The sequence below is a fragment of the Lepisosteus platostomus genome, chromosome 5 (assembly GCF_059453375.1).
Source record: "Lepisosteus platostomus isolate fLepPlt1 chromosome 5, fLepPlt1.hap1, whole genome shotgun sequence".
In the NCBI taxonomy this organism is placed as follows: Eukaryota; Metazoa; Chordata; class Actinopteri; order Semionotiformes; family Lepisosteidae; genus Lepisosteus; species Lepisosteus platostomus.
This window is the reverse complement of record NC_142615.1, coordinates 67,706,520-67,721,476: the sequence shown is the minus strand read 5'-3', so window position 1 is coordinate 67,721,476 and position 14,957 is coordinate 67,706,520. Positions and strand designations below refer to the sequence as shown.

General features: G+C 50.0%; 4 protein-coding genes across 6 annotated transcripts in view; 1 reads left to right on the top strand and 3 right to left on the bottom strand.

Annotated features, from left to right (window-relative positions):
- LOC148671849 (uncharacterized) overlaps nucleotides 1–14,957 on the bottom strand; it is a 139,636-nt gene that overhangs the window by 95,521 nt on the left and 29,158 nt on the right. The window lies entirely within an intron of this gene.
- The window catches only part of LOC148671851 (NACHT, LRR and PYD domains-containing protein 1-like), a 260,967-nt gene that overhangs the window by 240,362 nt on the left and 5,648 nt on the right, over nucleotides 1–14,957 (bottom strand). The gene's annotated exons all lie outside the window — the stretch shown is intronic.
- On the top strand, nucleotides 1,433–10,284 carry LOC148671852 (GTPase IMAP family member 8-like). Of its 3 annotated transcripts, none has more exons than XM_088632764.1 (5): nucleotides 1,433–1,520; nucleotides 1,941–2,069; nucleotides 2,519–2,651; nucleotides 5,197–6,039; nucleotides 8,117–10,284. In XM_088632764.1, exons 3-5 carry the CDS (start codon nucleotides 2,621–2,623, stop codon nucleotides 9,349–9,351), a joined length of 2,109 nt encoding a protein of 702 aa, XP_088488890.1. In that variant the 5' UTR covers nucleotides 1,433–1,520; nucleotides 1,941–2,069; nucleotides 2,519–2,620; the 3' UTR covers nucleotides 9,352–10,284. The 3 variants fall into 3 exon arrangements, with proteins under 3 accessions (XP_088488890.1, XP_088488889.1, XP_088488892.1); XM_088632763.1 differs by having other exon boundaries at nucleotides 1,434–1,520; nucleotides 1,848–2,069; XM_088632766.1 differs by lacking the exon at nucleotides 1,941–2,069 and having other exon boundaries at nucleotides 1,434–1,520.
- The window catches only part of LOC148671850 (uncharacterized), a 28,053-nt gene continuing 24,844 nt past the window's right edge, over nucleotides 11,749–14,957 (bottom strand). Inside the window, exons 9-10 of the mRNA XM_088632980.1 lie at nucleotides 13,912–14,859; nucleotides 11,749–12,822 (exon numbers count right to left, since the gene is read on the bottom strand). Coding sequence (XP_088489106.1) covers nucleotides 12,695–12,822; nucleotides 13,912–14,859 — 1,076 coding nt within the window. The 3' untranslated portion in view covers nucleotides 11,749–12,694. The remainder of the gene's footprint in view (nucleotides 12,823–13,911; nucleotides 14,860–14,957) is intronic.

The following is a 14,957-nucleotide window of genomic DNA, read 5'->3' as shown; positions in this document are numbered from 1 at the left end:
TCCTACCGTCTCATCTCTACTATAGGAGTCCCGTACAGACACACCTGTCAGCTCTCCTACCGTCTCATCTCTACTATAGGAGTCCCGTACAGACACACCTGTCAGCTCTCCTACCGTCTCATCTCTACTATAGGAGTCCCGTACAGACACACCTGTCAGCTCTCCTACCGTCTCATCTCTACTATAGGAGTCCCGTACAGACACACCTGTCAGCTCTCCTACCGTCTCATCTCTACTATAGGAGTCCCGTACAGACACACCTGTCAGCTCTCCTACCGTCTCATCTCTACTATAGGAGTCCCGTACAGACACACCTGTCAGCTCTCCTACCGTCTCATCTCTACTATAGGAGTCCCGTACAGACACACCTGTCAGCTCTCCTACCGTCTCATCTCTACTATAGGAGTCCCATATAGACACACCTGTCAGCTCTCCTACCGTCTCGTCTCTACTATAGGAGTCCCGTACAGACACACCTGTCAGCTCTCCTACCGTCTCGTCTCTACTATAGGAGTCCCGTACAGACACACCTGTCAGCTCTCCTACCGTCTCATCTCTACTATAGGAGTCCCGTATAGACACACCTGTCAGCTCTCCTACCGTCTTATCTCTACTATAGGAGTCCCGTTCAGACACACCTGTCAGCTCTCCTACCGTCTCATCTCTACTATAGGAGTCCCGTACAGACACACCTGTCAGCTCTCCTACCGTCTCGTCTCTACTATAGGAGTCCCGTACAGACACACCTGTCAGCTCTCCTACCGTCTCGTCTCTTCTATAGGAGTCCCGTATAGACACACCTGTCAGCTCTCCTACCGTCTCGTCTCTACTATAGGAGTCCCGTACAGACACACCTGTCAGCTCTCCTACCGTCTCATCTCTTCTATAGGAGTCCCGTATAGACACACCTGTCAGCTCTCCTACCGTCTCATCTCTACTATAGGAGTCCCGTCTAGACACACCTGTCAGCTCTCCTACCGTCTCATCTCTTCTATAGGAGTCCCGTATAGACACACCTGTCAGCTCTCCTACCGTCTCATCTCTACTATAGGAGTCCCGTACAGACACACCTGTCAGCTCCCCTACTGTCTCATCTCTACTATAGGAGTCCCGTATAGACACACCTGTCAGCTCTCCTACCGTATTATCTCTACTATAGGAGTCCCCGCATTTATTGGAGCCTCGATCACCACCAGTACACGGCAGCCCCACAGATGAAACTCTTCAGAGTGGTCTGGGCACGTACACTCGTGGAACCCGCCCTTCCTCTCCGTGGACGTACAGGGTTTCCCTGCGAGAGCCGGGCGAGGCGGGTCCTGGACGTGTGAATCTCTCAGGCTGCGGAGGCGCCTATTCTCGCAGTATTACGGCTCTCGCTCCCAGCTGCGCCTCCAGTTCCTCCGCATTCCCGAGTCCCGGTTCCTCCGGTTCCGCTCCTTTCCAGACTGCGCTCGGACCTGCGGACCGGAGCCTGCAGTCCTGCTGGAGCGGGTCAGAGCGCCGGCCCGGCCGCACCGAAGGTGAGGAGATACTTCTGAACTCTTCTCTCTTCTCACGGTGTGTCGGTTTAGCGAGAAATGTTGGATTTTCGGTCCTGAAATCGGGAAATTGCTCGCAAGTCACGCTTTCAGGGTATAGGATCAGCTCCTGAAAGGTCATCGTACAGCGGAGTCTGTTTAAAACATCCGTTTCTTTTAAACCGTTTATACATCCCCGAACAATTTCTCTCTCCTCATCCGTGTGGTCTGGAATACAGCTTTGTAGAGAAACTCTCGAAAAACAGCACGATTGACTCTTTTTACACACGGAGTTTGTTTATATATATATACTTCCTCATTTCTGCGCAGGTAAATTAACAACCCTGAAGTGAGATGGAAGATGGACATTAATATTCATCTCGTATAGCGCCTTTAAAAGAGGCTTTTTATCGTGCTCTGCAGAGGAAGACTCCGCACCGAGAGGAAACAGCAGATTGACACAGGACCCGTGAAATTAAAGCTCTTTTACTGAGGAAGGTTTAGAGTCTGGATGTGAAAGACCTCAGGGAAGGAGACTCTCTGAGATCCTTGGTGATGTTTTTACCTGTTTCTCTAAATCCTAAATACTACTCGTTTCTTTTAAATTGTTTTTGCACGTTTGTTCCCCAAAAGAGTATGTGTTTAATGCACATGTGAAGTATTAGGTCTTCTAAATACGGGCACATTTCAGAAAACACTGACTCAGTGCTGCAGGTTCACAGGGGAAGTGAGTTTAAAACGGAGTCTTTTCGCAGTTAATCATTGTATTTAAGACACACTCGTGCGATTTGTCTCAGTTACTTTTAAAATTTCTGGATTTCCTGAGCCTTTCACCTGCAGCAGCTGATGGATTGACAGAGCCTGCCTGTTACTGGAACAACACGAGTCACATGAGAGTTTACACGTGAAAAGTATTTTCATGTTGAATGTTTCCTGAGTGAAGAGACGCGTTATGCATTTTCCTGGCGGTTTATTAAGTTTCATTTGTACTGATCCACCAGGTGGCGCCAGAGCAGAGTCTTCATCCCTCAGGTGAGCTCACCTTTACCTGAAGAGAACAGGAAGTCCTTCTCCCTCAGATCAGCAGGAAGAGAAGGAGAGAGATGGCGTCTGAGAGCTCAGCGCTCAGCCCTGGTGAGTTTTCTCTTGTTCTGCCTGTCAGAGTGTCGGTAAGGGAGTCACTGAGGGTCTCTTCTCTGTCACAGAGCACAGCAGCAGCTGGAGAAGTGTCTTCCTGTCTGCTGAGAGTGTGTTCTCTCTGTCAGACACACAGGGTCTGGTTTACTTTCACTTTCTCTTGTCAGTGATCAGAGATCGTTAGTGTAAACTCAAGCTGTTTGGAATGTACTAAATATTTTAATAAAGTGTTTATTTAAGGTAAAATGATTGATGTTAAACCTGACTGTATGCTGATGGTATTGGATTCACACTGTTAGTATTCATGATGCTCAGACACGCTCAGATATGAACATTTCTTGTTTGTTGCTCAGAGGCCCTGTTTATTGTACAGCTGATAATACCAGAGAGGAATCAGTACAGATGAACAACAGAGGAATTTATTTGGCCCATAATTAGTAGTGATTCCAGGTTCTCGTGCAGCTGTTTCTCCTGTCCTGACTGGGCAGCTTGTTCCCCTCTCCCACCCCCCTCTGTGTACAGTAGAGCCTCCCACTCCTGATTTTAAGTCTAAGTGTTGCTTTGAGTTTCAGTGTTAATTCTGAGGAACTCTGAGGTGTCAATATCTAACTGGTCTTTAATGATGACTGACTGTCACTGAGGATGTTGATTATTTTGTATATATTTATGGTTCGCTATCTTCACCCTGTCAGTGTGGGACACTCCCTTCAGACTAAAGAGACTCAGTTCCTCCAGCTTGTCAGTTTCACTGTTTTTAAACTAACATCATGCTAGTTCTCTTCAGTGTGGATCACAATAGATAGTTTCTAAGCGGTTTGAAACTATACAACACATTTCCCAGCCAGGTGGCTGAGTCCCAAACATTTCTTTGTGAAATGTGACATTTTAGACTCACTGCTGAAGGATCAGGACAGACTGAATTATTTTACAGTTTTTACGTGTATTTTTAAAATAAGGTGGAATAATAATAATAATAAACTTTATTTTATATAGCGCCTTTAAAGGTGGCTTCTCAATGCGCTTTACAGGATGACAATAACAATAAAGAAGAATACACAAGATAAAACACAATTACAGTACACAGAGGAGACTTTGGAAGGTGGTACTAAGAAGAGCAGAGGGGTGAAGAATGGAACCAGTTCAGTAAAGGCTTTTCTGAAGAAGAGAGTTTGGAGTCTGGATCTGAAGGAGTTTAGAGAAGGTGACTCTCTGATATCCTTGGGGAGAGAGTTCCTGAGCTTGGGGGCAGAACAGGAGAAGGCCCTGTCACCCAAAGAGTGTAGAGGGGCTTGGGGGACAGTAAGGAGAGCAGAATTAGCAGAGCGAAGGTTGTGAGGTGGAGAGTAGGGTGATAATAGTTCAGACAGGTACTGAGGTGCCAAGCCATGCGGAGCCTTACAGGTGAGCGTGAGGATTTTAAAGTCCACACAGAATTTAACTGGATGCCAGTGCAGGGACTCCAGGATAGGAGTGATGTGGTCGCTTGCACCAGACCTCGTCAGGATTCTGGCTGCTGAGGTTTGGACAGACTGCAGTTTGTTCAGAGTAGATTTTGATACCCCAGCGAGTAGAGCATTACAGTAGTCAATTCGGGAGAAGACGGATGTAATTATTTATCATGTACATTACAATATTACAATAACACACCGTGTACGGCACCGGTCACAAGTTTGAGCACGCCCCCTTGAGTCCTGGGTTGTTCTTGGCCATCTGTGCGTGTCGCTGGCCTACCAGGGAGACCTGCTGCAAAGAAGGGTCGAATGTTAAGCCAGAATCAAATATAACTCCAAGGTTTTTCAATTTTGATTGAATAAAGGAATAAAGAGTCTATTGTACCAATACAATTACATAAGTTCACTTTCTGGTTCAACTATATAACACAGAGATTTCCCAGCCAGGTGGCTGAGTCCCAAACATGTCTTTATGAAATGTGACATTTTAGACTCACTACTGAAGAATCAGGACGGACTGAATGATTTTACAGTTTTTACATGTATTTTTAAAATAAGGAGGTATAAAGGTTCATTCTGAACACAGGAGTCCCATATGTGTCTGAACTGCCACTGGACACTCAGAGTGTTAGTGGGACTCTACAGGGCCCTCCAGAAGTATTGGCACCCTTGGTAAAGATGAGCAAGGAAGACATTGGAAAAATGTCTGTGTTGTTTATCAGATGAAAGAACATCTGACCTTTCAGTGAGGTTAATTATTCTAAGAAACAAAATCCTGATGAAAAATAAACATGTACTATTGAGAGAACAGTTAAAAATACATATATTTTATATAAATTGTAAGAATACAGAATAACAATGTTGTAAGAATAGTGTCTGATTAACTAACATTAACAGAACATTTTTGTATACCACAGAGAATACACAGAAAAATAATCTCAATAATCTGTGATTTTCCTCTGTCACAGGGCAGGGACAATAGAAAAGATATAGAAAAGTTTTTATTGTGAATTTTAAATGGGATGAGTGGTGAACATATCTGTGATGAGAACTTTATCATGTAAATAATCTGTGATCTTTCTCTCTGACAGGGGAGGGACAGGCTGATGCCCATGAGGCACCACAGCGTCTCTCAGAGATCAGGATCGTGCTGCTGGGCCAGAGATGGTCTGGGAAGAGCTCAGCAGGAAACACCATCCTGGGCAGAGAGGAGTTTGACACTGAGGGAGAAACTAAGGAGTGTGAGAAGAGACAGGGTGAAGTAGCTGGGAGGAAGATCACTGTGGTCGACACTCAAGGCTGGGGTTCCTCTTTTATAAGGGCTGATCCAAAGTGTGTCAGAGAGGAGGTTGTGCGCAGTGTGTCTCTGTGTCCCCCAGGACCCCACACTCTCCTCCTGGTGATTAATCTGAACTCAGACACAGACTGGAGATCAGTGAAGGAACATCTGGAGCTTCTCAGTGAGAGAGTCTGGAGACACACAATAGTGCTGTTCACCTGGGGGGACAGACTGAGAGAAACAACCATTGAGCAGCACATTGAGACAGGAGGGAAGGAGCTCCAGTGGCTGGTGGAGAAGTGTGGGAACAGGTATCATGTTCTCAACAACAAGAACAGGGGCGACCGCACTCAGGTCACAGAGCTGCTGGAGAAGATAGAGGACATGGTGGCAGGAAACTATGGGCAGTACTTCACCACTAACATCAAAGAAATAAACACTGAACTAGAGAAATATATCAGACAGAGGGAGGAGCAGAGACAGAGAGACACAGAGGAGTTGAGACAGATGTTGGAGGAGGAGTGGAGCAGGAGAGAAGAGGAGCTGAAGGAGAAGATGAGAAAGACACTGAAGGAAGAGGAGCTGGAGAAAGAGACAGAGGAGCCCAGACTGCCTGTCAAGAGGAGGAACAGTAAAGACATCATCCCTCCTGCCAGTGAGTGTGATTGGTGCTGTATTACTGAGTCACTCATTTTACTGGTCATCAGACTGAGAGATTCAACCATCTTGTGTCCTGTTAGGAATTAAAATCATACAGTGCTCCGCTCTGTACTGCGTTACTAACACAGTGGCACACAGATCTGTGTCTGTTTAAATCCTCTGTGCTGTAATTTAACTGTTTTCTCTCAGGGAAATGAGATTTAATCCATCACACAGCAGCTCAGTCTCTGTAATCTGTTCCTCAAGACTGTCGGACCAACACTCAATCAATCAAGGTTTATTGATCGATGCACGAACAGTACAGCACACAGCGGTGTTGTCAGCATTGAAATCTGCGAGCTCGTTAAAGGCTCGTTAAGAGGAATAGAAGAGTTGGAGGACAGGAATTTATAGGGGTTAACATTGGGATACAGTAGATTACACAATTGCAATTCACAGATTGTGTGGAACTAACACAAGTATAGGAGGTATTTAGGTGTCCTGACAGTAGTAGGGTACAGGGTAGGAGGTATTGAGGTGTCTTGACAGTAGTAAGGTACAGGGAAGGAGGTATTTAGTGCTCTTTGTAGGTGTCCTGAGAATGCCAGTGCCCCCTGTCAGTTCAAGGAGGTAACTGCAGGTGTCTGCTGTGGTTGGCTGTTCAGCAGTCTTACTGCCTGGGGGAAGAAGCTGTTCTGACACCTGGTGGTCTTGGTCTGATACTTCAGTACCGTTTTCCAGATGGTAGTAGAGAGAGCAAGTTGTGTTTAGGGTGACTGGGGTCCCTGAGGATGGACCTGGCCTTCTTGAGGCATCTAACACTGTAGATATCCTCTGTGTTCAGTAGCGCAGCCGGTAGTGTTCTGAGCCAGTGTCACCACCCTCTGGAGGACCCTGAGCTCGTGGGCGGAGCAGTTACCACACCAGGCAGTGGTGCAGCCGGTTAGGATGCTCTCAGTGGTGCAGCTGTAGAAGCTGGTCAGAATGTGTGAAGGCAGGCTGAACTTCTTCAGTCTGGGGAGAGAGAACAGGCGCTGTCTTGTCTACGGGGTTGGTGTGGTGGGTCCAGGTCAGGTCGCCTGTGATGTTGACACCTAGGAATTTGAAAATCTAGACCACTGCGGACCCACTGATGTGAATGGGTGCTTGGTCTGTTCCTGTGGTCCACCATCAGCTCCTTAGTTCTGCTGGTGTTCAGAGAGAGGTTGCTGTCCTGACACCATGCTGTCAGGGTTTCTACCTCCTCCCTGTAGGTGGACTCATCACCGTTCGTGATCGAGCTGATGATCGTTGTATCGTCCGCAAACGTGATGATGGAGTTTGTGTTGTTCCTGGAGACGCAGTCGTGGGTGAACAGGGAGCAGAGGAGAGGGCTGAATTTGCAGCACTGGGGAACGCCGATGTTCAGAGTCAGTACTTGTGACACTTAAACAGCCCCACTGGAGCCCAGCAGGGGTGAGCCTGGCCAGTACCTGGAGGGGAGACTCCTGGGAAAACACTGAGGCTGCTGCTGGGAGAGGTGTGAGTGGGGCCAGCAGGGGGCACTCTCACCCTGCGGTCTGTGTGGGTCCTGATGCCCCAGTATAGTGACGGGGACACTGGACTGTAAACAGGCGCCGTCCTGCGGATGAGACGTCAAACCGAGGTCCTGACTCTCTGTGGTCATTAACAATCCCAGGGTGTCTCTCGAGATGAGTAGGGGTGTCACCCTGGTGTCCTGGCCAAATTACCCCCCTGGTCTTTACCCATCATGGCCTCCTAATAACCCCCCTCTCTGAACTGGCTTCATCCCTCTGCTCTCCTCCCCACTGAGAGCTGGTGTGTGGGGAGAGGACTGGAGCTTCATCCAGGTGGGGCTGCACACTGGTGGCGGTAGTGGGATCCCCATGACCTGTAAAGCGCTTTGAGTGGAGTGTCCAGAAAAGCAGTATAGAAGTGTAAGCAATTATTATTATTATTATTATTATTATTATTATGACTTTTAAGTTACGTTTGTCAAGAAATTACTTGAGGAAATTGTACTCCTTTTACCTGTGGAGAGGTTGGTCTCTCATGCGTAACCTCCCTGATGCTCCTCTCTCCTCCTGTTGCAGTGAGTGAAGTCGAACCCAGACTCCAGCCCCGCCCCTCTGAGCTGAGACTGGTGCTGCTGGGCAGGACTGGTGCTGGGAAGAGCGCAGCAGGAAACACCATCCTGGGCTCAGAGGAGTTTCCCTCTGAAGCCAGCAGCTCCGCGGTCACTCAGGAGAGCCGGAAGAGGACAGGACAAGTGTCCGGGAGACGGGTGACTGTGGTGGACACTCCAGACTGGCTCCACGCCGGACTGTCTGAGGGGGACAGGAGACGGGATGTGGGGCTCTGTGTTAACCTGTCTGCCCCGGGACCCCACGCCTTCCTCCTGGTGACCCCGCTGGGCCGATCCTCAGGGGAGGAGAGGAGGACACTGGAGACAGTCCTGGAGATATTCGGGGAGAGGGCCCTGGGACACACCATGGTCCTGTTCACCCACGCTGATGATCTGACCAGCAGGACGCTGGAGGAGTTTGTGCACACAGGCAGTAGGGAGCTCCAGTGGCTCCTGGAGAAGAGTGGGAACAGGTATCACGCCCTCAACAACAAGGACAGGGGCAGCACTCAGGTCACAGAGCTGCTGGAGAAGATAGAGGAGCTGGTAGCAGGAAACAAGGGCAGCTACTACAGCACTGAGACGTACCAGGAGGCAGAGTCCCAGATCAGACAGAGGCAACTGCAGATCCTGAGGGAGAGAGAGGAGAGGAAACAGAGGGAGGAGGAGAGACTGAGGGAGAAGCACCAGAAGGAGCTGCAGAACCACCTCCGCAGGATGGAGGAGGAGATCCAGACACGAGAGGAGAAGATCAGAGCGCTGGAGGAGAAGATAGCAGAGCTGGAGGAGAGGCTGAGGGAGGAGAGGGATGAGGGGAGGAGGAGAGAGCTGGAGGAGGAGCTGAGGAGAGAGAGAGGGGAGAGAGAGAGGCTGCAGAGAGAGATGGAGGAGGTGAGAGAGGAGCAGGAGAGGGAGAGGAGAGAGAGAGAGGAGACACACAGAAGGGAGATGGAGGAGCTCAGGCAGCACTATGAGGAAAAGGCCAGAGAGGAGGCAGAGAGACACGGAGAGACTCTCCAGCAGGTCAGTGTGTCGACAACACAGTTCACTCCAGCAGGACAGGAGCACAGGAGCTGCAGGAGGGAGATCGAGGAGCTGAGAGAGACAGTAGAGAGATACAGAGAGACAATAGAGAGACAAAACACAGTGATAGACAGACTCACTGTGTGGCATCAGAGACACACAGGAGATACAGGAGAGTGATTGAGGATCGCAAGCAGCACATCGAGAAGAAGGTCACAGAAGATGACTGAGACAAGAGCGCACACAGCCCGCAGACACACAAGAGCGCACACAGCCCGCAGACACACAAGAGCGCACACAGCCCGCAGACACAGAAGGACTTTTCTCCAGACAGCACCCCTATAATTTTGGGGTGTGCTTTCTTTCCTGTTCTCTCTGTATTGGGGCTGCCTTAAACAGCACCCCAGTTCTTTATTAAAGTCTAAATTATTAGTCTAATCAAAAAACCTTGGAGTGATATGCGATTCTGGCTTAACATTCGACCCACATCTGCAGCATATCGTCAAAACGTTTTTTTCACCTTAGAAATATCGCTAGACTACCCCTATGCTACCACTAACTGTGGCTGAAAAGCTGATCAACACATTTGTATTCTCTCAAATTGACTACTGTAATGCTCTACTCGCTGGGGTATCAAAATCTACTCTGAACAAACTGCAGTCTGTCCAAACCTCAGCAGCCAGAATCCTGACGAGGTCTGGTGCAAGTGTTCACATTACTCCTATCCTGGAGTCCTTGCACTGGCTTCTGGTCCAATTCCGCGTAGACTTTAAAATCCTCATGCTCACCTGTAAGGCTCTGCATGGCTTGGCACCTCAGTACCTGTCTGAACTATTATCGCCCTACTCTCCACCTCACAACCTTCGGGCTGCTAATTCTCCTCTCCTTACTGTCCCCCAAGCCCCTCTACACTCTTTGGGTGACAGGGCCTTCTCCTGTTCTGCCCCCAAGCTCTGGAACTCTTTGCCCAAGGATATCAGAGAGTCACCTTCTCTAAACTCCTTGTTGTTTTATCTTGTGTATAATAGTTTTATTGTTGTTGTCATTCTGTAAAGCCCTTTGGGAAGCCACCTTAAAAGGTGCTCTATAAAATAAAGTTTATTATTATTTTTATTACTTGTGATTTTGTGTGTTTGACTGATGGGCAAAGATCCCAGACAGAGACTGGATCCCTGGATCTCTTGAGATCCACCAGCAGGATCAGGACCAGAGGGTCACTGTATCTGAACCTCTTTCCAAGGCTAAAGAATTAACTGGGATACTGTTGTAGGGTTACACGTTATAGGACTCCCGTCTCCTGTGGAGACACCTGTGGGGTCGTGTCAGGGCAGAAGTCCCACATTGTAAACCAGTGTAAACTGGGACTGGGACCAACCCGGATCAAGACCAGACCTGAGAGCTTCAGGACTCTCTCCCACTGGTGTCCTTTTCTCTCTCTCTGTCCTGTGTCCTAACAAACCCCACTAATCCCCCGTGTGGGAAAGAGGACCCGCTCGTCCCTCCTGTCCTGTCCCGGTGTCGCCGTCACTGGGACTGGAGCAGCCGGAGAGGAGACGCACTTCCAGAACTTTCCTTCCCGCTCGGCTCTTCCCCTCCTGAGGAAAGAGCATCTTCCCACACAAACAGCCCGTTTCTCTCGGAGACGCCCGCAGCACAGGGGGCCTTTTCCCAGGACACCAGGACTCCCCTCGTCTGCGGAAACACCCGGGAAGAGCCTCCCAGCCCACAGGAGGGGAGTCCCAGTCCTTCCCGGGATTTCCAGGACAGGAGCGGCTCCTCAGCTGGGAATAAAACCGCCCCGAGAGGAGCTCGAGCGCTCGGGCTCGGAGCGTCGCTTAGCAACCGGCGCCGCAGCGGCATCCGGAGGACGAGCCGGAAGCGGGTTTTGGCGCCAGTTCTGCTCCTTGATGATCGGCTCAGGAGAATAAAGTCGATATAAAAACATAAAAGTCCATTTCGCTCCCTCCTCTGTGGAAGCCGTGTCCGCCAGGGAGTGGAAAGAAAAAAAACGCGCCGCGGTTTCTCGCCGTTTCGGCTTTAGATCTCGAAATTATGACTTTTCTGACTCGAAATTGCGAGATATAAAGTCCCAATGACCAGAAATAAAGTCGTGATTCTGAGATTGTAAGTCGCCGTTGCGAGATATAAAGTCCCAGTTGCCGGACGAGCCGGTTCTGCTCTTTGATTATCGGCTCAGGAGAATAAAGTACACATATACACATATATACATAATGTTACGCCCGGTTGTGAGGAGGAAGCATTCATAGTACCGCTGGGCATGCTGGGAGTTGTAGCCAGGGAGAGTCTGAGGGTCAGCACGATGACCAGCGGCTGACCCTACCTGTGTAATAATGTCATAGTAGTTCTAGTGTCTTATAAGTGTATAGCTTGTTGTTAAGTCGTTAAGTAATTACCACCCTAAAGATGTGTACGTGTTCCGTCATGTGTGTGTATATTCTGTGGTTGATAAAGAATAAAGTCTGGTTCGTTAATCGCGTCTCCACTGGTCCTTTGTCCTGAGAAGAACCTGTAAATGCTACAATATATTCTGTTACATACAAATATACAATGTCAGAATTATATCCAAAAGTATTCATGACATTTATATATATACACAAAGAATACCAAAATACAAAGAATAGCAAAATAGAACATTATTTAAAATTAGTGTTCTTCACATGGGGCACTAAGGGCTGGTTTTCAGTGAGTCGGATCTCTTACGAGGAAGAGATCAGTGTTTCAGTGGAGAGTCCTCACTCTGTGTTCAGGAAGTATCCGGTCTTCCTCTCCGGCTGGGAAAGACTGTGTAGATCAGTGACTGACCTGCGGCAGTGTCTCTGTGTCTCTCTGTCACTCCGATAAAACTGCCTGAGTTCCTCCTCTCCCTCTCCTGCTCCTGTCTCAGTGTCTTCAGCTCTCTCTCAGCTCCTCGATCTCCTGTCTGTTTCTCTCTCCTGTCTGTGGGCTGTGTGTGTCTGCTCATTGTGTCTGCGGGCTGTGTGTGTCTGTGGGTTGTGTCTGCGGGCTGTGTGTGTCTGAGGGTTGTGTCTGCGGGCTGTGTGTGTCTGAGGGTTGTGTCTGCGGGCTGTGTGTGTCTGAGGGTTGTGTCTGCGGGCTGTGTGTGTTCTCTATGTGTCTGAGTGTTATGTATTCTTGAATGCCTTCAGGTTGTGTGTGAGACTGCGTTGTGACTACTGTGTGTTCTCCTGTGTGTCTGCGGGCTGTGTGTGCTCTTGTGTGTCTGCGGGCTGTGGGTGCCCTTGTGTGTCTGCGGGCTGTGGGTGCCCTTGTGTGTCTGCGGGCTGTGGGTGCCCTTGTGTGTCTGCGGGCTGTGTGCGCTCTTGTGTGTCTGCGGGCTGTGTGCGCTCTTGTGTGTCTGCGGGCTGTGTGCGCTCTTGTGTGTCTGCGGGCTGTGTGCGCTCTTGTGTGTCTGCGGGCTGTGTGCGCTCTTGTGTGTGAGTCTGTGCTGCTCTGGTTTCTCCTCCCAGTAAAGCTCCTATCTGAGCTCCTACTGCAGCTCCTATCACTGTTCCTGCTGCTGCTCCTGATGGGCCCCTATTGCTGCCCCCAGTCCGGCTCCCAGCGGCACCAGTCTCAGCTCAGAGGGGCGGGGCTGGAGTCTGGGTTCGACTGCAGGGTCTCCTTCACTCACTGCAACATGAGGAGAGACAGGAAGGGAGGTCACAAGTGACACATTTACTACTCCCTACCAAACAAGCTAGAGATCAACGATGATGAATCTCATTTCTTTATCCAGCTGATTTCTGAAAGATATAAAATTTCAACAGTACGGCAGAGCAGTCTGTACAAGACACCCACCACTCTGGGTAAAACAGACCTTCATGCGCTCAGTCCTTAAACGTACAACTGTACAACTCAGGAACAACACCAAACTTGTTAGGATATAAACTTGACCTATTCCTCATTCTTGGTAGAAGTTGTGTTTCTCCTCCGTATAGACAGGGGCTTCTGTAACAGCTCACAGTGGGACTCTGCAGTCCATTGGTGGGACTGAAACACAGTAAAGTTTGACACCAACACCTGCTGCAGCACAACCTCTAACGAAAGAACATCATGTCTGTAAAATCACAGAACTTCAACACTGTTCTCCTGGTACAGCATCCTCACACCTGCTGTCCTCCAACATGACTGGATCAGCTGTCCTCCTGGTCTAACAGAACCGGACCTGAACCACTGGACCAGCTGTCCTCCTGGTGTAACAGGACCAGACCTGAACCACTGGATCAGCTGTCCTCCCGGTGAAACAAGACCGGACCTGAACCTCTGGACCAGCTGTCCTCCTGGTGTAACAGGACTGGACCTGAACCACTGGACCAGCTGTCCTCCTGGTGTAACAGGACCGGACCTGAACCACTGGACCAGCTGTCCTCCTGGTCTAACAAGACCGGACCTGAACCTCTGGACCAGCTGTCCTCCTGGTCTAACAGGACCGGACCTGAAAGTCTTGTCTGACAAAGTTTAACTGTGGAAATGCTGGCCGTCTGTGCTAGAGACTCATATTTAATATGCAATCATATTCTGTTCTTTTGTGTCAAAAACAAATTAAAACAGTACTCAGCAAAAAGCACATATCGCCCCTCATGGTCCCAATACTAAACCGATTCACTCCTGAGTCAGGAGAAAGATCTGGAGCCTTGTGAGCAGATCTGTCTCTCTGGAAGTTGCTTCGCAGAATTTACCCCACCCTGACTGGGCATCCACCACTGCTGGGGTACTTACTCTGACCCGGCTCCAGGCTCTGAGGCTGGGAGGACTCCTGCAGCTCCTTCACTCTCTTCTGCAGCTCCCCTTCCCACCTCTCCTGGATCTCCGCCTCCTTTCTCTGCAGCCTCCTGTCGTACTCCTCTCTCAGCCCTTCCTCCCACTGCCTCCTCAGCTCCTCCGTCCTGCTCCTCTCCTCCTGCGCCTCTCGCTGCTGCTCCCTGTATCTCTCCTCCAGCTCCTGCTCTCTCTGATGGTGCTCCCTCTCCTTCCTGCCCTCCTCCTCCTCCACTTCCCTGTATCTGTTCTCTCTTTCTCTCAGCCTCTCCTCTGCATCCTGGTCCACAAAGAAGCCCAGAGTGTTTCCTGCCACCATGTCCTCGATCTTCTCCAGCAGCTGTGTGACCTGAGTGCGGTCGCCCATGTCCATATTGTTGAGAACATGATACCTGTTCCCACAGCTCTCTAAGAGCTGCTGCAGGTCTCTCCCCTGTGTGTCAATGTACTGCTCCACTGTCTCCTGTCCCAGACTGTCCCCGTGGGTGAAGAGGACGACAGTGTGATTCAGGACAGCCTCCCCAAACACCTCGGTCATGGTCAGCAGGGCTCCCTTCTCCTCGTCCGTGAAGCGTCTGGCCGGCAGCACCAGCAGGAAAGCGTGGGGTCCTGGGGTGGACAGCAGCAGGCACCTCCGGACCTCCAGACACACGTCCCTCTGGCGCCCCCTGCTGTCCAGGAGGTCTGGCGTGTCGATGACGGAGAGCTGCCTCCCAGCAGCCTCCCCTCTGTGTCTCTCGCAGGTCTGGGTGACCGCGGACAGGCTGGGCCGGGAGGGGAACTGTGTGCTGCCCAGGAGGGTGTTTCCTGCTGCGCTCTTCCCAGCACCAGTCCTGCCCAGCAGCACCAGTCTCAGCTCAGAGGGGCGGGGCTGGAGTCTGGGTTTGACTGCAGGGTCCCCTTCACTCACTGCAACAGGGCGAGAGACAGGAGCATCAGGGAGGTGACACATGAGAGGAGACCAACCTCTCCACAGGTAAGAGGAGTACAATTTGCTCAAGTCATTT

Bases quoted from the DNA above. Each gene is read 5' to 3' on its own strand.
- LOC148671852 (XM_088632764.1), top strand. From the start codon at position 2,621: ATGGCGTCTGAGAGCTCAGCGCTCAGCCCTG. The intron at 2,652-5,196 runs GTGAGTTTTCTC...TCTCTCTGACAG, and splicing joins GAGCTCAGCGCTCAGCCCTG to GGGAGGGACAGGCTGATGCC. The intron at 6,040-8,116 runs GTGAGTGTGATT...CTCCTGTTGCAG, and splicing joins AGACATCATCCCTCCTGCCA to TGAGTGAAGTCGAACCCAGA.